Raw genomic sequence first — 20,653 nt, forward strand, 5'->3', positions numbered from 1 at the left:
TTAAAATATGTCAAATGTTGACGTATGTGCTTTGCATAAAAAGCATAAATTCGTAGCCCTGCCAGAGGCAGAGTCCCTCAGCCGACAGAAGGCACGGCACCGCCAGCACGGGCACCGCCAGCACGGGCACCGCCAGCACGGGCACCGCCAGCACGGGCAGCCACAAGCCCCTGTTTGAAAAGCAGAAACTGGAGCAATGTCACCTCCTGCTCGCCCCAATCCATCCCCAAATTGGTTCTCATTTAGAGTTTTAAAACCCAAAACCAAGCCGAGAAGCACACCACCTTCCAGTTGCAGCAGAGCCCAGGCAACACCCAGAGCGGACGAAGCACAAAAAGGACAGAGGAGATGACAATTCAGTGCTCACTTCCCTCCCGAGTCCTAACGCAGGCCCTGGAGCCACAGCTTTAAGTCACTTTTCCTTACAGGAACGCTCCCTCTACGGGCGAGCAATGCCTCTCCAGGCTAAACCATGTGCATCAAAAAGAAGAAAAAAGACTTCTCATACTTATCTGTGTTGATAATTTACCACAAGACTTCATCAGGCAAGGGCTGCTTCTTTCCTACCAGGTCAGAGCATGCTCCGGGATGCCCCGGCAGCAGGGTACGTACCGAAGGGCTCCTGGTGCCCCCAGCGCTTGCGTGACCAAGAAGCCATCCTCCTCCAGCTGCTCCCATCCACCTCCTCTGCCTTCTTCAGCCCGCCCTTGCTTCTCCCATCGCCCTCAAGCAAAGGGAAGCAACGAAGCAAAACCTGACGGGGTTGGCCCCACGACGCCTGGAAGTGACTCAGATGCCAGCACTCGCAAGGAGGAAGCTGGAGCACCCCGCTGCAGAGCAGAGCCGGCCCCAGCCGCGATGCTTCACCCTCGCAGCGCTTTTCCATCAACACCAGACATTCCAGGCTTTTCTCCCCATTTCGCGCTTTGACATCACCGGCACACCCAGCAAATCTGCTCCCCAGCCTGGCCGCAGCACCCATCCAGGTGCCACCACGGTCACCCCTTCCTCTCTGCAGCCAGAGGAACGGGACTGGCGAGCTGTGGCAGCGGCGAGCTCCGGCACAGGCAAGCCATGGCACCGCCACCACCACTCTTGCCCCTGATGAGCCCCCAGCCAGCGACGTGGGGGCTCAGAGCAGCCCTTCCAGCACACGGGTCCATCGCTTCCCGAGTCAGAGCCTGGTACAAGTTCCTGCAGCATTTTTCCCGGCTCCACCGAGACATGGCGCCAGAAGAACAAAACTTAAAAAAAAGCAGGGAGTCACCCCGCCTTCAGGAGCCGTTGGTGGTGCGGGGGACGGAGCCAGCTTAGCACCCAGCAGCTACGGGATGTGAGAAACCACAGCCGGGGTCACAAGACCGTCCTTTCTCCAGAGTTGAGCAAATCTCAGCTGAGCTCTGACAGCTCAGGGCACTTCCTCCTCCTCCCCAGCCCCACAGCATCTCTTCGCAGGGGCAGGCACGTCCCTTCCCACAGTTACCAGATCCAACGGTACACAAAGGAAAGGAAAGAAAAATATATCATTTAGCCATTATGTCAGTAACCGGGTACCTGGCTGGGTGCCAGCAGAGCAAGGCTTTCCTGCAACGTTATCACTCCAGGGCCTCACCTTGCCCTTAAAAATAACATTTCTCTTCCAGAGGAGGTTACTGCACGAGAGAGAAACTTCAGTGCAGACCTAAGCGAGCTGGTTTGGATTTCCTCGTATCCCAGGAACACTGCCAGGCGCAGGCTCCATGTGCAGACTGAGTGAATTGCAAGAGGGCTGGGCACTCATCATTAAAAAAAAAAACAAACAAACAATCCAAAAAAAATAAACAAAAGAAAAAACAACCCCCAAAAAACAAACAAAACAATTGTCATTTCTTCTTTAACTGCTAAAAACAAAAATCAAACCAGCGTCTGTACAAAGCTGGAGGCAGCATTCACAGAAGAGCTCCAAGGTTTTCATCCCTCATCTGAAAACAATTTGGGGTCCAGATACCGGTGAAACCCTTTAAAGTCCCACTTTGTAGCTTTATAAAAGAGATGATGCTATTTTTCCAAGTCATTCCTTGCTTCAGTTCTCAGTGCTGTCTGAAGTGACCACAACCAGTCTCCCGTCCTGTACAGATGAAACTACAGCCACAGGTGAGCCGATAACGGAGAGGATTTTTTACACCGTCTTTAAGTTCCCTTCGGGTGCAGGATGTGACATACAGTATCTTCAGGGAAATATGAAGTGTTCTAAAACATGTTGCCATTAGCAATGGCTGGGCTCCACATAAATCACTTAACAGAAGGCTTTCGCAGCTCAGTTAAGATTATCAATGTGCCTTTTGCTATTGCATTTAAAGTATACGTTCCTAAAAGCATTAATTTACCTACTTTAACTTCTCGCTGCCCACCTGCCTGTTTCTCCTCTGAAGAGCAAACATCCTCGAGCATCATCGGCTTCTTCCGCTCCCCTCCTCTCCCTTCCTGGGTGGCCAAGGGGGGTCCGGGGCTTGCCCAGCGCCAGCAGAGGAGCAGGGGACTGGAGAATTGTCCCTCTCAGGCTGGAACAGGCAGGACGGAGCCCCGGCGGGCACCTGCTGCTCCACCCACAGCTCCACGCAGCATCTCCTCCTCGAGCTGGAGCAAAGGCAAACCAACACTGGGCGAGCTGTTTGCATTAGGCAAGGGCTGTGCGGCCAGGCTGGTCGGGAACAATGGATGGGTTTAGAGAAACTGGGAAATCTCCCAACACAAGCTGAGCACAAAGACTTGAATTGTTTTACGGCTTGTTTGGGGTTCTTTTGTTGCTCTTTGAACTCACAGGGGCCCCAGGGAGATGATATTCTGTTGTGGTCTGACACCCTTCAGGGTAACACACACCTTTCACCAGGTAACGCCGGGAAGCAGCGTATGAGTCCTGCAGCGTTCAGGTTTCCCCAGCACTTTTGTACATGGGGCTGATGCAGCGTGTTACGGGGTTCACTGCCAGCCCGGGACGCGTTACGGGGTTCACTGCCAGCCCGGGATGCTCGAGCACTGACAGGCACACAGCCAGCCACAGCTGATGGCCCTCAGTCCGAGCTCCTATCACCTCCTCTTGAATAATTCATCGTTCCACATCATGCCACTCAGCCCAGAACAGCCGAAAACTCAAGTGGAGGCAAACATCAATCACAGCTGATTCCATCCTTGGCTCATAACTACACTCGGCTTCTGAATAAAACGTTGTTTTGGGAGTATTGTTAATAGCATCACGTATACTTGCCCAAAAAGCGTATCTTCAGAAGTAAGATGTTCCAGTATTTTATTTATTAGATTAAAAATCCCCCACAGTTATCCACCACTGATCAAAGAAATGGTTTGCTGCTGCAGACGTGTTACATAAAAGGGAGGTTTGATTTTTTTTCTGTTCCACTGGGGCAAGCACCTGTGACACTTCCAATAATGAGCCTATTTAGAAAGGCTGACTACACCTTGGATTTCCTAATACCTGCTCCTGTCTCCAAAGTTACGTGCTGCATAGCTCTCCTCCCAGCTAGGCACAGCGTGTTTACTGGGATCACAAGACATTTCAGTGCTTGTCTCCAGAAATCTCTGCCTTTTTTAAGATGCTTCATACAGAAACGCAGTAAGTGCCCGGATGCAAGTCAGACCGCCTAGCTTTTGCTGGGTTGGGATTTTTTCCTCCTAAACTTTATGCAATTTCCACTCAGTTAAGATGCCAGAATCTTAGCTCAGTCACCTCCTCCCTGATCCTGAAGCATAACCACCACACGAGCCTCTAACAGGCAAGAGCTTCTTCACAAACACATCCAGCTTCTTTTCAGGTTTGTGTTTTGACAAAAAGCAGTCTAACTTGATAATGCAAAAGCCCAAATTTACAGGCAGTTCGTGATTGTACCATGGTTTTTAAGCTTTCTGTACCTTCCAGGTTAAATTCAGTTCTTTACAGCAGTTTCCGTACTGCTTCTCTGCCACTACCGCCCTCATTAGAAATGCAGGATGGTGACACTGGCTGATGAGTCCGGCTCTGCGTAGGAGTATCAGCTGAGCGACAGCCTTGTTTTTGAAACATACCTGTGTAGCTGGTAAGCGATGACTCCAAAGTGTCCACAGCCCATCCTCAGGTTAGCAAATCTTCGCCAGCATCCAGCCAGATGTCACTCTGTTCACCCAGCCTTCCCAACGTAAATGGGAGGAGCGTGATTAACACAGAACCCAGAGTGAAACAGCATGAAGAACGGATCTGACATCATTTTCATCCTGAGAACATCACAGTCTTGGACGATGACTCCAAAGCCACCTCCTGCCAAAATCTCTAGTCTTAAACTGGATGACAACCCAAGCTGTCCTCAAGGCCAGCTCCTTTCCTAGGAGAGCTCTAGGAAGCAGGACATCCCTACGGGCTATTCTCATTAAGGAGGCAGGCTTCTTCTTGGATGACAGTTTCCAAGGCGAGATGGCCACAGACCATGCTCAAGAAGCTACAGCCCAGGCCCAGGCTGACGAGAAGCAGAGAGGAATCCGGGGCTCCCAGAGACATGGCAGCGAAGGTGCTCAAGCGGCCGAAGGCTGCAGGACCTCGCTCCATCCTCGCCTCGTGAGGGGGTCTGGAGGGACCAGTGCTGGACCCGCAGCTTCAGTCTGGCACCGTGCAACACACAGCAGCGCACACCAGTGTATCCAGATCACGCCAGGCACATCCGCCCCAAAAACAAGGGGAAAAACGACTTGGATGCAAGACAAGAAGATCTTAATACAGAAAAGTCTTCAAGGCAGCACGAAACCAATAGTACTGGCCAAACGTGGGTTTTATATAAAACATTCTTTTTCCCCTTTATGGTAGGGAAGCACACAGAGCATATGCATTAGCCTCATTTAAACCCAGACACACTTCAAGGCTCAGTAATGTTTCTCAAATGAGATTCCCGATATTGCAACAGGCAGATCCCAAAAACTAGTCTAGCAAGAGGCTTATATCCTTTCCCTTATTCCCAAAAATATATCACTGCGTGGTCACCCAAGCAGCAGAGCTCCCCAAACATCTCCGCGGCTGAATTCACCCACGGTTTGCAGCAACACCCACCCGGGTCCCCCGCGCCCCACAACACCCCAGACACTCACACCCCACGCGGAACAGCCTGCCGGACTGCAGCGCTTTTCAATACTGCTCCTTTTGGGTTTACCACGTAGGGCAAACAAGAAAATAAGCCAATCTAATAAAGGTACAGAAAATTTTCTACTCCAAAACTAAAGTTACTGCAGTTACAGAACTAGCGCTTTGTAAACTCATTTTCACTTTTCAGGTGGAAAATGTAACTCCTCGTAGTCACAGGCTATTCACACACCGTAACCACTCGCTGTGCAGCACTAGCAGGGACCATCTTCACTTCCCCATTACGTGACTTAGAATCATCCCAGTCTTTCCCTATCTGTTACATTTAGTTATTTTACTGGAATTCAAAAAGAAGAATGTGCTGTTACAGAGCTGAAGTCCTTCAGATCCCATGGAGAAAGCTTATGCCAAAACTGTCAGACAAAAAAAAGCCAAATAACCACTGATAAAATATCATCTCTCCTCAAACACCATGACTTTTTCCCCCCTCCTTTTCTTTCCTTTTTCCCTTTTTTTTTTTTAAAAAAAAAAAGAATAAGAACTATCATGGCTATAATAGCAAGATGTCAACAAGTATTTCCAATTATATTTTACAGTCCAGTTTAGTTTCAAGCTTGCATCAAGTTTCAGCTGGAAACCTGTCACCTGTCACATTTTTGTTAAGGGCCAAGGACTGTATCTCTTTCAGCAGAGTACCTGATCTCTTTTGTTTGTTTTTATGAGACACTTCACAGCACACCCTGGAATTCAAAAAGCACTAAGTGGTGTTGGGTTAAGCTTTATTTTGGGGAGACCGCTGTTCCGCTTCTCGCTTGAAAATCTAGAAAAAGCCAAATCTACTGAAATACAGGCTACGACAGACTTAAGAGGGGATTTTCCAAGGCACAAAAGGAACATAAAGCACCCAACTTGCACAAAATCCTCGGTGAGAAAAGCCTCTTGAGAGCCTCCCTGTTGTGACGAGAAGGGGGTTACGGGAGGAGAATGGGGGCCCTGGCAAGAACTGCTGCGAAGCCCCCCCGGGACCTGGCCTTAATGAGCCAGAGAGACCCTGCCAAACTGCAGGGAGAATTACAGCTGGCCTGCACCGAATGCTGCCAAGCTGCCAGGCCCCGAGTGTTGGTGTACCCAAGTTACCTTTCCAACATCTCCCTCTCCGTGAAATCCACCTGAGCTGCTCGGCACATGCGATGTAGCTGATTTTATACATTTTTGTCAAAGCAGTGGACTTCATCCTACGCGCAGGCACCTCCCCAGGCTACTCGATCCAAAGTATACACTCTCTTTCCTCGTACAGTCGCTAGATGTTTGAAAAACCAAACAGAAGTTCCTCAAGAGGCGGGGATAAAAATGGCATTTTGGAAGTACTGAACTGCAGCCCAACAGGTCTGAAGCCCATTGCATTGAACCCGAACAGGCTGGCACACAAACAACAGGGCTAACTCGCCGACTGCAGTATCGAAGCAGCTCCCAGGGCTCATTGAATTTCTGCAGATGGTTCAGCCTCCTACAAAACCAGGACGCGATTCAATAGCTCACCTCCCACCCTCCAACAGCAGAAGCTGCGACGTTCCAGCGTCCAAATGCTCTGTAGCTACCCACAACGCCAGCACCCTCAAAATACAGAGAGGTTTCCTTATCCCCACTGGGAAAAGTGAAATTTGGCTGGAGAGTAAAGTAGCTACAGGCGATGAAATAAGCAGCCTGACCCTCTACCGAATTTCCAGCCAGGTTCTTTAGCCTTGGCAGCGGCACGCTGGCCTCACCACAGCAGGGATTCAGACCCTCCGTTAATGGATACCTTCCGTGCTGTTTGCTATAAAGCGTTCTGGAAAAGGCAACTGCACACACATTTCATCAGGAAACCTTCAATGTATTGTCCTGCAGCACTGAAGAGATCATGGGCACCAAACACACACACAGAGGATTTTCCCTTTATGGATTAGGGTCCTTACAGTCTCACATAACAGCAGAAATAGACCGCCACTGACTGCAGCACCATTTCTTTTATTTAAAACTTTTTAAAAAGTGATATTGTAGCACAAGTCATTAAAAAAGAAAAAAAATTGAGGTACTTTTATACATTCTGGGTACGTCTCACTACAGTACTTAAATTTCTTGAGAATTTTCTGCTTAAAGGGAAAACCCATGAAGAGGCAAAAGGACTATTAAGATGAAAATCAGGGACATGATGAAAATCTCCCACTCCCCAAAAAGCCACCGGTTGCCTCTATCCAACCAAAGAACTGGTCTGGGTATTCCCATCTCCCCTAGCTCTATTACCCAAGCATGCCTGCAGCATCCCTCCTTCTGAATAAAATAGATACATCCACTACCCGGACAAATCCAAAGTTCGGTCAGTGGGCTGCTGAAGTTCGAACAAAAAAGAGTTGTACAGACACAGAAGGAACTTCCAGGGCAGCCTGCTCTGTCCTGAAGAAGACCTGATTCTCCCCACAGCACAGCTCTTCTTTCTTCTCCAGGTACAACAGGGTGCTGCAACAGCCAGCTTCCCCGGAGACAGCCTCACCCCTTCCTCAGCCTTGGGAAACGAACGGCTGTTGAGGAAACCCTCGATGGTTTCACCCTAAGGAAGCAGGGACACGCAGTGGACATCCCACCTGCCAGGACACAGCCGTGCAAAGAGGGAACAACTACAAAACACTGCCAGCAGCAGCGCAACAAGCCCCAAAACATGAGTTACGGTGTTTTCACACCACTTCACAGTATCCAACCATTGGCCTTAAACCAAAAGCACTACACACACATCCGCAGCGTGACGGCGATGGGCGCACAGCAGTCCAAATCACCCGGCTCTGTAGCTTCTGCCATTGAGCAGACACGTGTGTGCCCAGGGTTACCTGGCTGCAGCGGCATGCCTGGTCCGGCTCAGGCGGCCGGCTCCCCAGCGCCCCTCATCTCTTCGGCCTCCGGGTGCCACCCAGGCTACCCCGAGGAGACACATGGGCCACCATGCTCAAGGGACTCCTTCAGAAACCGATCTTCCAAACCCAGGGCTCGCAGTCCTTCAGGAACAACTGCAGGTGAAGCTGTGCTGCGTAACCAAGAGCAAGTTGTTATTCCAGAGGGAGTAATTACAAGCATGATGCAAGATGCACATAACTATTCAAACCCACGCTGTCAGTTCTGCACTCGGGCACTCAGACCTGAATCCAAACTCCTGGACAAACCCGCTGGATGAGTCTAAGACCAGATGATGGCAACGTCAGCCACTGCCAGCCCTCGCCTGGCTGTGCACACAGTCTGGGGCACTGGCTGGACTTCATCTGTCCCCAAAACATCCAAATGACTTGTGATATTACATGGATGAACTGTACCCCCAGGCAAGCACACGCTCAAGGTGAGGAATTTTGGGGATCAGCTTTGCCTTCCTTCACTTCCTTCACCAGATCCAGCTGGAGACATAGCTGGTGCCACCTTCCACACCAAGGGTGGAAGAAGAAAATGAGGAACCATGGCCGAGGGAAAGAGGAGGTGGGTGAAGGTGGACACAGGGCAGAGGCGCAGAAGAAGCGGGCGAGCCTTGAGAGCCCACGGAGCTGCAGCAAGCACCTCGGTCCGAGGGGAGGAGGCCACCACCGCCACACAGGCACGTCCTTGAAAATGCTGCTCCCAGGTAAAAAAAGAAAATGTGTGTGTACATCACGCTGCACTTAAAATCCCCACAGCAAATCCAGGCAGCAGCAGCACAAGCCTGGCTGCTGTGGGAGATGTTTCCAGGCATCTCATCAGCAGGACACCCTCCTCAAGCACAAAGCCACCCACCACCATCCCACACCAGAGCCGCTGACCCCCTGCACCTTTGGGCTTCCCCCATTTTTGGAACCCCCCCCGCTGAACCCTGCCACCGCCAGCTCATGTGACAGTCACTGCTGCCGACCCAAGAGCTCACGCCACGATTCCTCTCATTAAACCAGTTGTTCATGAAGAGCAGCTCTTTCTCCGGACAGCAAGTGACTCCATGTTCTAATTGCACACTGCGACGCAACAATTGCACAACCAGCTTTTTGCCGGACCAAGACATCCAGAGCCGAAAGAATAACGTATCATTAACAGATATTTCCTGAAATTTTGGTGTTACGGCCACATTTCTTACTCAATTACCAGCTCTGTGTTTGTTTTTTTTTTTTTTTTTTAAAAAAAAAAAAAAAAACCACAGCAAACCGGATCAAATATGAATGGGGCAAAACAATGCTGGAGAACGACCCAAGAAAAGCATTTAGATGAAAAGAAAATCTTTCCTCGCAGCATCACCCACTCCTGAAATGCAATGAGGCTGCCAAGAACACACGGCAGCAGAAAGCAGCTGTACAGCGAGGGACAGGAGAGAAAAGAAAAGTACATCTGCATGGCACAACTTCCCAGTGACCCCTACAAAACACGGCAGGAGAAAACAGCTGTGGTGATTTTCTAACTTCTGCAGCTTTCTGGTAGCTGAAGATCATGACCTGTGAGTCCACAGGGAGACCAAAGGAAATGTGCTGTTATGTTTTCAAGTGTGCGCAGCGTACGGGGGGGTAGGAAGGTGCAGGGACAACACAACTCCATTAAAAACAACACTTTCGGTTGGGTGCTGCTCCCAAACCATTTCAACTTCTGGAGTTACTGGAGAACAACTGTTACTGACAAGGCCACAAAATCTCAGGCAAACCAAATCCACACCTCAAAAGATATTTTGGTGCAACCAAGTTTAAGGACATATACCACAGAACTTCACCTGTTGCCAGGCAGGGGCTGGGAGGCTATTTCAGGAAGAAGCAGCTCAGCGAGGCTCCAGCTCAGGCCAGCAAGAAGACGATTCAAGCATTGCATCCCAAAGAATTAAAAACAATTCACTATTCTATACAACCATCATTCAAGCAGCATTTTAAAAACAAAAAAAATCCTGTTTTCAAGTTCTTCGGGGAACAAAGGGAGTCAGAGGCCCAGTGGTGTCTGCCAGCCACATGTCTCCGCTGCCTCCCTGGTGCCAGTGCCCGTGGTCCTGCCCCACGGCCACCCTGCCCCACAGACACCAGGAGCCCAGAAGAAAACCACCAACATCTGGAACATTATGAAGTGTGCATTTCACAAACAGCTGCTTTACGCGAGCGTAAAAAGCTAAATCCTTCCTTTCATTCTGTCTGCAAAAAAAATTGAGGTACAACCTCCAAGCTTAACGAAGGCTTTAAAACTTGGACGAAGGAAAGCTCACAACGTCCAGAAGCCGATGTCGCACACTGTATTAAAGGACTCCCAAACTCTGGCTGCCCTGTTTCTTGCCCCGTCTATTCCTGGACGCTCCCTCAGCCAGGACTTTTCCCTTAGCACTCGAATGGAGTGGGAGACCCCAGCTCTGTCCACCTGCACTCCAGCAGAGGCAGACAGAAAAGAAAGTGGGCAGCAGGCCCCTTGGCAGCTCATCCCATCAAAAGGCAGGCAGCGTGTCCCCGGGCAGCTCATCCCATTGCTGCCTGAGCCCAGATCTCTGCTCTCAGCAGCAGTGTCCACCCACAGGAGAGGCCAGTCACGATGACAAGAGGATCACCTACCCATCCAACTAGCGGCGTCGGTACCTTCACCAAGGCTGGGCTGCTCCTGCCTTGACTGTGCCGCTTCTTGGAGCTGCTGGAAGAGAAAGAGTGGCTTGTTCAGGCAAGAAAACAGCCAGGACACACAGGCTCTCCCAGCGCCGAAGCCTGGGGGGGGGTAAACATCAGCAAGGGGGGCTGCAGGCACCTCAGGCACTGCACTCGTGACAAGGTTCACGGAGAACATCCCTGCCCGGCCCCGGGAGCCGTGAATTCTCCCAGCCCGGGACTCGCTTCAACTTTCTTCACCGGCTGTTCCCAGAGCTCCCGCTCCCCACCTCCAGCTGCCACATCGGCACCTTCCCTCCCTCCCTCCCTCCCTGCCTCCCTCACGCTGCCAGTGCCGGGACGAGCGGCCCAACCCACCCCGGGGCCAACGGGGCCTCAGCAACAGGCCGGGAGGGAAAAGGAGGGGGAAGAAGCAGCAGGCCCCGCGGCAGGCCCCACACCTCCCGGACCCACTGTAGGGCCCCCGGCGAGCTCACACCGCCCGGGCCTCCGGCAGGCCCCACAGCGCCCGGCCACCCCACACCGCCCTGCCCTGCCCCACAAGTTCCCCAGTCCCGGTCCCACCCCGACCCCTCACCCCGTACCCGCTCCGCCGCCGCGGCCCAGCGCGGCCCGGCCCGGGCCCCGCCGCCACCGCCGCCGCACCTGCGCGAGGGGCGGCTCCACCCACGGCGGGGCGGGGCGGGGCCCCCGGGCAGGGCTGTGCGCAGGCGCACTGCGCGGCTGTGGCGGCGGGGGCGCGCCCGGCCGGCGCCATCTTGAGTGTGGGCGCCGGGCTCTTAAAGCGGTACGCACCCCGCCCGGCACGGAGGGGCAGCGGGGGCGGAGGCGCCCTGCGTGAGGCCGCCGTGAGGCCACAGCGGGAATCGCACCGCCCCTGTCCCGGCCCTGCCTCTCCATCGCTCGCCCCGCAGCGCAGACCCCCCCCATCGCTGACCCACCCCCCCTAGCAGAGACTCCCCATCACTGACCCCCCCCAATGCTGCTCTCCCCTCCCATTGCAGATCCCCATCGCTGACCACCCCCATCACTGTCACCCCCCATCACTGACCCCCCCATCACTGACCCCCCCACCACTGTCACTCCCCACCACTGTCACCCCCTATCACTGACCCCCCACCACCACTCACCCTCCCATCACTGTCACCCCTCCATCACTGAACCCCTCTCACTGTCACCCCCCCATCACTGACCCCCCCACCACTGTCACCCCCCATCACTGACCCCCCCTCATCAATGACCCCCCCCATCACTATCATCCCCCATCACTGAACCCCCATCACTGACCTCCCCCACCACTGACCCCACCACCACTCACCCCCCCATCACTGTCACCCCCCCATCACTGACCCCCCCATCACTGTCACCCCTCATCACTGACCCCCCACCACCACTCACCCCCCCATCACTGTCACCCCCCCATCACTGACCCCCCCATCACTGTCACCCCTCATCACTGACCCCCCACCACCACTCACCCCCCCATCACTGTCACCCCCCATCACTGACCACCCCACCACTGTCACCCCCCATCACTGACCCCCCATCACTGACCTCCCCGCCACTCACCCCACCACCACTCACCCCCCCATCACTGTCACCCCCCCATCACTGACCCCCCCCATCACTGTCTTCTATGATTCTATTCTATATGCCCCCCCGGCGCATGAGCACCCTCCCCAGTCCCTCCCCAGTCCCACCAGTCCGCCCGGGGAGGCAGCACTGGGGTCGCTGGCAGCACTAGAGGGCGGCAATGGCGCAGGCAGGAGCGGCCCGGCCAGCAGAGCCCGCCTGGGCCAGGAGACCTGGCCTGGGCTGCCCGGCTACCCCCGGGCGTCCTTGGAGGCCCCTTCTCCTCCTCCCACGGGGGCTGGCTCAGCACCCGGCGGGCTTCGCCTGGAAGTGTGCCCGGTCCCTGCTGGGACACAACCCAGGAGAGCCCGGAGCCGTGCTGAGGACGCGGCAGGACGATGCTGCTGGAAGTGGGGCCGTCTCGTTCCCAGCAGGAACCTGCCCCATTCCCAGCGAGATGCTGGGTCCGGCAGCAGACAGCCCTGTGGGCGCAAGGGGAGCAGGGCAGGGTCCAAACCTCCGGCTCTCGCTCGTCCCACTTCACCGGGATGGGGAGTCCCTGCTCCCGGCTCCTGCTGGGTTGGAAATGCACAGACGCTGCATGGATGTGTTCACTTCCCCGAGGAACATCTCCTCAGCTGGCCCTACACCTCTTCATTGAAAGGCTTCTCCCGGTGCCCAGTGCCCTGGTACCCACAGACCCCCGTGTCCCACCAGGAGAGGCAGAAAAGAGGGTGAATGTCACCGTGGGGCTGGCAACGCTCCTGTTTTCAGGATGTGGGAGAAGAGACACCTGAGTTTTACCATAACGGCGACCCTAGAAGATGCCACCAGCATCATGCCATGAGAGTGAAGACCCTTTAGAGGAGGAAGACCCTGCCACAAGTGCTGGGGAGGTGAACCCTGGCTCCATCTTCTCTGCCATGCCACGGCTCGGACGGGCTCCCCCAGGGATCAGTGCCAAGAAACGACCCCCAGCTCCCCTGGCCTCGGCCCCGGGCGGCTCCGCGGGATGCAGCCAGCCCCACCGCATCCTTGAGCACGGCGTGGTGCTCCCACCTCCCTGGGGCCGGGGGCTGCTGGATTTGGCCTTCCACCTCCCTCCTCCCCTCCACCTTCCTCCCCCTTCCCGGTGCTCAGGGCATCGGGGCTGATGGAGAGGGGCAGGAGGGCAGCAGGTCCCTCCCGAGGGGTGACGAGTGCCTGTCCCCCACCCAGACCCCCAGCACACGTGGCAGCGAGCGGGTCTCGCCCGCCCTGCTTGTCGGTGTGGTCCCCTTCTGGTCCCCTCCTCCCAGTTACTGTCCCCAGGGCTGGGAAATCCCGCGTGTCCTGCAGAGGAGGACCTTGCCCCCCGCGCCCCCCAGAGCAGCCTCACGTCCAGCTCCCGCGGGACTGACAGCCCCACCATTTTCCCGTGAAATGAACTTTTTTTTTTTTTCTTTCCTCCCGGAATAAAAGTAATCAGCGTTTATTTTCTCGTTTGCATGGCATGCAAAAGGCCTGGAAGAACCAGAAACGAGCAGGACGGGGATGTGCAACTTGGAAACCTCGGCAGAAAAGACACTTTCCACGAAGCACTATTTTTTGGGAGGGAGGAGCAGGGCTATGGGGACAGGGAAGAGGGGGAAGGAGGGGGCTCTGCTCCGCTCTCTCCTGCCCATCCCAACAGCCCCAGGCGCTGCTGCGGGGACGGGGCTGCTCCATGGGGGATCTTCAGGAAGAGAAACCCGGAGGTACCTGCAGACACACTCCGGGGCAGAGCTCCAGGGCCGGGAAGGCAGACCCCATCCCTGATTTCCTGCCCATTGTTTTCTGCCCTGCTGGCCCAGGAGCTTCACCAGAAGAAAGAAAAAAAATCCTCCCCCCCCCACCCCCGAATGCGAAAGTCAGACCCATCACACGGAGGAAGGGACAGCCCCAGGGCCGCTGCCTCGTCCCCAGCGCCGGGAAGCCACTCGCTTCAGGGAAACAGGAAGCCTTGAAATAGCCGAGGCTGGAAACACGTGGCTGGGGGACCTGGGAGCAGCCAGTGTCCCACCACCTCGGCTGCACAGCCCCTTGTTTGCCCCTTGGCATCGTTTTGTGAAGAGCCCGCTGCCCTTTGCCTCTCCTGCCGCTGCCGTTTCCTCGTCTCCCACCCACCCCCTCCCAGCAGACCCCAGTCCGAAGCGCTGGGTGCTCCGGGACCCGTCCCTGCCACGCTGTGGGCCACCCTGGATCTGGCACCCTGCTTGGAGAGCACACCCAGAGAGATGTCCCCGCAGAAGGCATGGCCTTGTCCTGCTTCCAACAGCGAGCTCAGCCCCGTGCCCTCCCGGGGCGGGGACAAAACCAGAGGCGATGGTCTGAAAGGAATCAACCACCTTCTTGTCCAGCCCCACACCGTGACCGTGCAGGGATGGAGCTGCTGGCCCAGGGGGACAGAAGGACCCGGAGCCAGGTCCAAGATGACCACACAGAGGGCAAGCATGAAGGAGGGGATGCTCTGGACCACGCGAGGCTGCAGGGGCGGTGCTGCTGCTTCACCCACCTGCTACCTGCACACAGTGGCTGCCAGCGATACCTACCCGGCATCGGCCTTCCAAGTACCGGCAGCCAGCTCACGGCTGGGAGCCAACGGACAGCAAGGAATGCACCCCCAGAGAAAGCACATCTCACAGCAAAATGGGAAAGGAGTTCAACTTTAAAATCTAAACACGCCCCGCAGCGGTAGGACAGGCAGGACACGAAAACTCATGGGACACTGTGAGGAAAGGAGCGTGCGGCTGGGCATCACGCTAACCAAGCCATAAAGCTCTACAAGGGGGAAAAAAAACGACATTTCAAGTCCAAAGATCGTTGCACGAATAGACTGCCAGCCTCCGGGGGCAGAGAATCGGGGGTGATTATGTGGGGGAGGGTTATTTGCAGGCTTAGCCCCCTGCTTGAATGCAGGCTTGGTGCCGAGGAATGGTGACACCGGGCTGGACCCTCCTGGTATTAATTTAATTAGTTTAATTATGAGGTTAATGCCAGCTAAGCCAGCAGGGAGCCCCGGCCCGGATCAGCTGTGTCCCTCTGCTCTCCCTCCAGCTCGGCAATGTCAGCGCAAGGGTTTTGGCCGGGATGGAAATCGGGATCCTGTCCCGTGGTCCAGGGCTGCCTGATGTTGCCGCTGGTGGGACCGAGGAGGGCAGCTCCTAACGAAGGAGGGGGGAAAGGCGGCAGGACAAAGCCCAGAGAGACAGGACAACCTTCCCCTGCCATCACCCCGTGCCCCAGCCGTGCTCTGTCGCTGCATGAAACACCGCCGGCACGTGAGGCTCATCTGTTCCCGGTCCCCGGGGACCGCCGGTCAGCCAGCCCCTGTCCGAGCCGAGCAGAACAATCCCGGGAAGTGACCCGGGGGGCGAGGGGACAGGATGCGGCGCTGGCCGCCACCGCCGGCATTGTCTCTTTGGATACCTGGGGGATGAAGTCAGAGCCCGATGGAGGAGCACAGGGTGGGGGTTGAGAGGGAACAGCGGCCAGGAGAAAAACACAAAGTCTCTCTGATCGCAGGTACCCGCCTCTGTCTCCACCTGGGTGAAACCTCAGCGAGGACCTGGAGGAGCTTGTCTCCTCATCCTCGGAGGAGGAACGCACCCGCTCCACTCCGAGTGGCGCTGCGGAGCTCTCCTGTCCTCTGGGCAATGGGGGGTCACACAGAGAGTCCTCGGGGACTTTTTGGGGAGTCAGAAAGAGCAGTTGCAGCACTCCTGGGGAAACCTCCCAGCCCTGGTCTGCAGCCTGGTCTGCAGGCACAAGCCTCCAGGCCACCCCGGACAAACCTGGCCCGTTGCGTGCCCTGGGAGCTCTCAAAGACACCATGCTGTCTCCATGCACGGCCAGTTCACTGCCGGCCTCGCCAGGGGCTCCCCCAAGGAACCCAGAGGTGGGGGGGGAGCATCCTTGGGGGCACTGATGGTGCAAATCAGGGCGGAGGGTGTAAAGCAGGAGCAAGACCCCCAGCTCTGGTTGACACCAGTTCGGTGCAGCCTGGAGGGACACGGGTTGGAGCCAGCACCGCACTGTTCGCCGCGGGGATGAATTCGAGCAGTGAAGGGGTTCACCCTGGGGAGGCCCTTCGGGCACTGGTTGGAGCAGGATGCGGCTCCCAGGCCCTAACACATCCTGAAAGATGGTGCAGGAGAGACTGGCTGCTCTCTGGAGAAGACCCTGCGAGGGCTGGTGGAGCTGGGGACTCCGCAGGGGCTGATGGAGGGGCTCAGCCTGGCTCTCTGAGCATCCTGTGCGTGATGGAGACCTCCCTCCACCCCGCTTCCATTGCAACGTGGCTGCCTTCATCCTTGCAGCATTATTCTGTGCAGGTAGCCCGAGCCCACCACGGCTAATGAAGCCCCCGACCTCTTGCCTGGCCCATAAGGGCCCTGTTGCCGTGTTCCCCCCGCTCTCCATCGGGATCTGAGGCTGTTCAGCCTGAACTACAGCTCTGCTCGCAGCCCTCCGCCGACCAGCCTCCCTCCATCCTGCCTTGTCCTCCAGCAGCTGGGCTGGCGCCCTGGGGACTCCCCGAGCACAACCGTGTCTTGGGACGCCCCTTGTCCCCCCTGGGTCCCTCCGTGGTTTCACACCCCTCCACGGCATCGCAGCTAAACTCTGCTGTCTCTGCGGTGGAGGCTGTGGGAAGGTCGGTGGAGAGATGACGGGACCGGTGACACCGCGCTACGTCACCCCGTTCGGTTCGGGGAAGGAAGGTTGTTTCTGGGGAGGTGTTTCACCAGAGAGGAGCGCCCAAAGCCCACGCTCACCCCCCTCTTGCCTACGCACGGGTCTCCCTCGGAGCAGGCAAAGCTCCTGGGGTGTCTCCTGTCCGCGGTGGCTGAAGGCAAGGACCGATGTCTCCAGAGCTGAGACAGGTGGGCTCACGGTGTCTGGAGGCAGAGCAGGGTCACCATGCCCGCCCTCCCTCGGTCCCCAAAATGGAGACGCTCCCCGGGCCCTGTGTCTGGCTGCACTGACAAGGTGGTAAAAGGCAGCAGAGGGGAGCGAGTCGGTGTTTGGGGCGTGGGGGATCTGCGGCCCCCCTGGGAAAACGTCTCGGGCTCTGCTCTGTGGTCCTGTGCCCCCCCACAGGTGTCACCGGGGCTGTTCTCAGGCAGGGATTCAGGTGATGGAGACTTTGGTCTCCCCAGGTCCCGCACCGATACCTGCCTCGCCACCTCCTGCAGGCAGGACCCGGGTTGGGCGCAGCCAGGGCTGGCAGCTCCCCGGGGAGAGGAGGGGGCCGAGGACAGCCCCCCCCGGCCGGCAGGGCAGGCTCAAGAGCCGAACTGCTCAGCAAGGAGGACCCGGAGTCGCCACCATGGTCATGTCCCACAGAGCCAGTGCTCCTCCCGGCTCCCCCCGGGCTGGAACCCCCGCGGGTGCTCCCCTCGCTGCTGTCACCCCGCCAGCCCCGGGGGGACCTTGCGCCCGGCATGGGACGAGCCGGGGTCTGGGCGGGTGAGGAGCCATGAGCCGGGCTTTTGGAGGGGAAACGTGACCTACGGCTAGAGCGGCGCCTGCCCCCGCGCAGCTCTGCCTCCAGCTGAAAAGCGTGCTGGAAAACGGGGGTTTAAGTCAGGATCTGAAAGGTCTGACTTCAGGTCCTACTTCTCCTTTCCCGTAAATGTGGAAAGATCCCCCCAAACACATGAGAGGGCTTGTCAGGAAAGAACGGCAGCAGCAGACGACATCCCGGGTTCAGCTATCTCCCAAAATAGTCACCGCCTCTTGCATCAGCCCGGCCGCACTGTCTGGGCAGCCAGGGACTTCCCTCCCCCGGAGGACGTGGTTCCCCTCTGGAACCCAGCGGGGCACAGACGTCCCCGGGCGCACGCAGCCCTGGGCGGCCCCACGGGACTGTCCTCCTGGCTGCTGGAGGAGAAACCACCAGCTGGAGCTGGCGGAGCTCCGCTCTCTGGGGAGGACCAGAGAGCCATGGTTACACGGGGATGAAGAAGAACCTACTGAGCTCCTGATCCAAATTTTTCTGCAGATAGACATTAAGCCCCTCTTGCTACTAGGTTTTAGGCTCAACAAGAACAACAGCTTTTGGTGGAGAAATACCTTGCCTTACGTGCCTTTCTCAGGGCTGACCCGGTCAGCTGGGTGCAATGAAGGAAATTCAGCCTATAATTTCTTTAGGGGAATTCTGGTGACTCTTCTCACCCCCAGCGAGGCTGGGGAGATCCCTCCAGGTGGGAGCATCTTTGTCGAGGAACATCAAGCCTGGGTGGGCTGAGGGAGCGTGTCCCACTCCATCAGCCTCCGTGCCCAGACGGAAGACCTGACATCCGCGTGCTTGTCCCTCCGCACAAGGCTCGAGGGACGCCTCCCTCCAGCAAAAGGCACCTCATCCCCTCTTCCTGTGGAGGAAGAACACAGGGAGGCACAGGTGACATCTGCCCGGAGCTGGTCGCTATGGTGGTGGCCACCAGGGAGGTTTCTGGTGGCCCTCCGTGCAGCAAGGGAGGGAGGTGGCCGTTTGCCAGCCAGCCCCTGTGTGGCTACGGGCCACCTCTGCTAAAGCTCTCACCTCCATGGCCCAGCCTGGCTATTTGGGCCCCCAGGACAAGCTGCAAGCCGGCATCACAGCTGGAGCTGGACGCTCCCAGCCTGGAACTGGGGGGTTACCGAAGACCCTATGAGATGGGTGTGCAGGACCCACTGCTGGAGCGGTGCCTGCCCCGCTGGTAAATAACAACCGCGGGCTCCAGACAAGCTGGGTTTGCAGCCGGGCTCGGAGGAAAAGGTGCATGCAGGAGGCCCGTGCCGTTGCCTCAGCTCCGGTTAGCCACTTCCCGTCCCTCGGCGGCCCCGCGTGCGCTGCTCTCGCTTCTAAGAAAACAAGCAAGCAGTCGGCAGGCAGCAGACCGCAGGGCGGTGAGCGCACGGCTGGCAGCGGTGCCAGCCTCGCAGGTGGCCCCGTGCCTGCTCCAGCGTGGCTGGGGATGGGCTGCTTCTCCACTGACCGTGGTGTGATGGGGGGCTGCCGGCCCCTTTCCCCTCTGCAGCCCGTGCCCCGACCGGCCTGGGCCAGGATGCTGAGAGCTCCGGCATCCCCCCGGCAGCGCTGCTGAGGGGCTGACCAACGCTGGCTCCATCAGCTCCCGGTGTCTCCAGAGGTGGGGTTCCCACCCTGGCAGGTCCAAAGGACTCTGCAGGCTCTTTGCAGAGCCCCACACAAAGTCCAGCCTGACCCTGTGGCTCCCAGGGATCCTTGGCCCCGGCCCAGCCTCCTCAGAGCTGCTGGGGGAAGAGGGGCCCAGGGGAGGAACTGACGCGCCGCAGGACGTGCTCCTTTGCGCTGATTATTTTTGCAGCACCTCCACCACACGTGCACGCAGGGGCTGTCTGACCCCCGCACCGACCTGCTCTCAGGTCTTCAGCCGCCCTGTGAGTGTGGCCGGGAGGCAATGGTCGCCCCAGGCTGCACAACAGCCCTTGGACCACTGCCCCCCCCATGGGCTGCTGGATGCCATAGCTCCCATCCCAGTGACACCCTGCCACCCAGGCCCGTCCCCAACCCCTGCCTGGGGTCCCCAAGAAAAAAGGTCCCCCGCCCTGCTCCAGCAGAGGACCTGCCGGAGCCGCTGTGCCCCGAGGGCTCTGCTTGCAGCAATGCGATGCGCACAAGTCCGTCCCGGGGAGGGGGTTAGGGTGAGCATCGCCACGGCTGCTGTTGTCGGTGCAGGCTGGGCAAGACGGCGCTGGCACTACATCCCATGTCACCCCGTCACCTGCATGTATCACCGGCACCGTGGGGTGCCCAGTGCCAGCCCCACCATCCTCCCAGCCCCAACCCGAGCAGACGCTGTATCATCGGGTGCGGGAGGTGCCACGAGCCCTGGAGAAGATGCCGTGCAGCACGGGACAGCCCGGCCACGTCCCCTGCCCGATTCGAGGGGCTGGAGGAAACCCGGGGTGAAACCCAAACCCCTCTCCTGGCAACCCCCACAACAAACAACCCCTCTGGAGCTCCAAGGAGTCTGTTCTTTTGCTGCAGGGGTGTATCAGCCGCAGCAGATTTGGGGTTTGAAAGTATTTATATCTGCAGCTGCTTAGCAACGTCTGCAGACACCGCGCTGGTGCGAGCAGCGCCCAGGGGAGGTGGCAGCGTGTGGGATTCCCCAGCCCAGCACCGAGCACTGCCGTGACCCAGCCGGAGACCGCGCTGTGGGGTGGGCTGGGGGTGGGCTGCGAAAAACCCCCTTCCCACGCAGGCTGGAAAAGGCGCTTGTGATGCCCAGAGGCAGAAAGTGACCGTGAGTGGAATAAATACCAGAGTCAGAGCTAGACTTCGAGGGCGAAATTCCGGCATGCAGTGACTCAGAGGGGAAAAAAAAAACGTCCTGAGTGA

The 20,653-nt window shown here is 57.2% G+C and overlaps 1 protein-coding gene across 9 annotated transcripts in view; it reads right to left on the bottom strand.

Annotated features, from left to right (window-relative positions):
- The window catches only part of LOC141748261 (H(+)/Cl(-) exchange transporter 5), a 41,625-nt gene extending 30,254 nt beyond the window's left edge, over window positions 1-11,371 (bottom strand). Inside the window, exons 1-3 of one of the 9 annotated variants that reach the window (XM_074599996.1) lie at window positions 11,280-11,371; window positions 10,648-10,720; window positions 7,957-8,150 (exon numbers count right to left, since the gene is read on the bottom strand). In XM_074599996.1, coding sequence (XP_074456097.1) covers window positions 7,957-7,972 — 16 coding nt within the window. In that variant the 5' untranslated portion in view covers window positions 7,973-8,150; window positions 10,648-10,720; window positions 11,280-11,371. Of the gene's footprint in view, window positions 1-612; window positions 733-1,612; window positions 2,354-2,390; window positions 2,608-7,956; window positions 8,707-10,647; window positions 10,724-11,272 lie in introns of those variants that run through there. The other 8 variants (XM_074599995.1, XM_074599998.1, XM_074599999.1 and 5 more) reach the window with 8 other exon arrangements.
- Between the last annotated feature and the right edge of the window lie 9,282 nt (window positions 11,372-20,653).

The sequence above is a fragment of the Larus michahellis genome, chromosome 9, assembly GCF_964199755.1.
Source record: "Larus michahellis chromosome 9, bLarMic1.1, whole genome shotgun sequence".
Taxonomy (NCBI): domain Eukaryota; kingdom Metazoa; phylum Chordata; class Aves; order Charadriiformes; family Laridae; genus Larus; species Larus michahellis.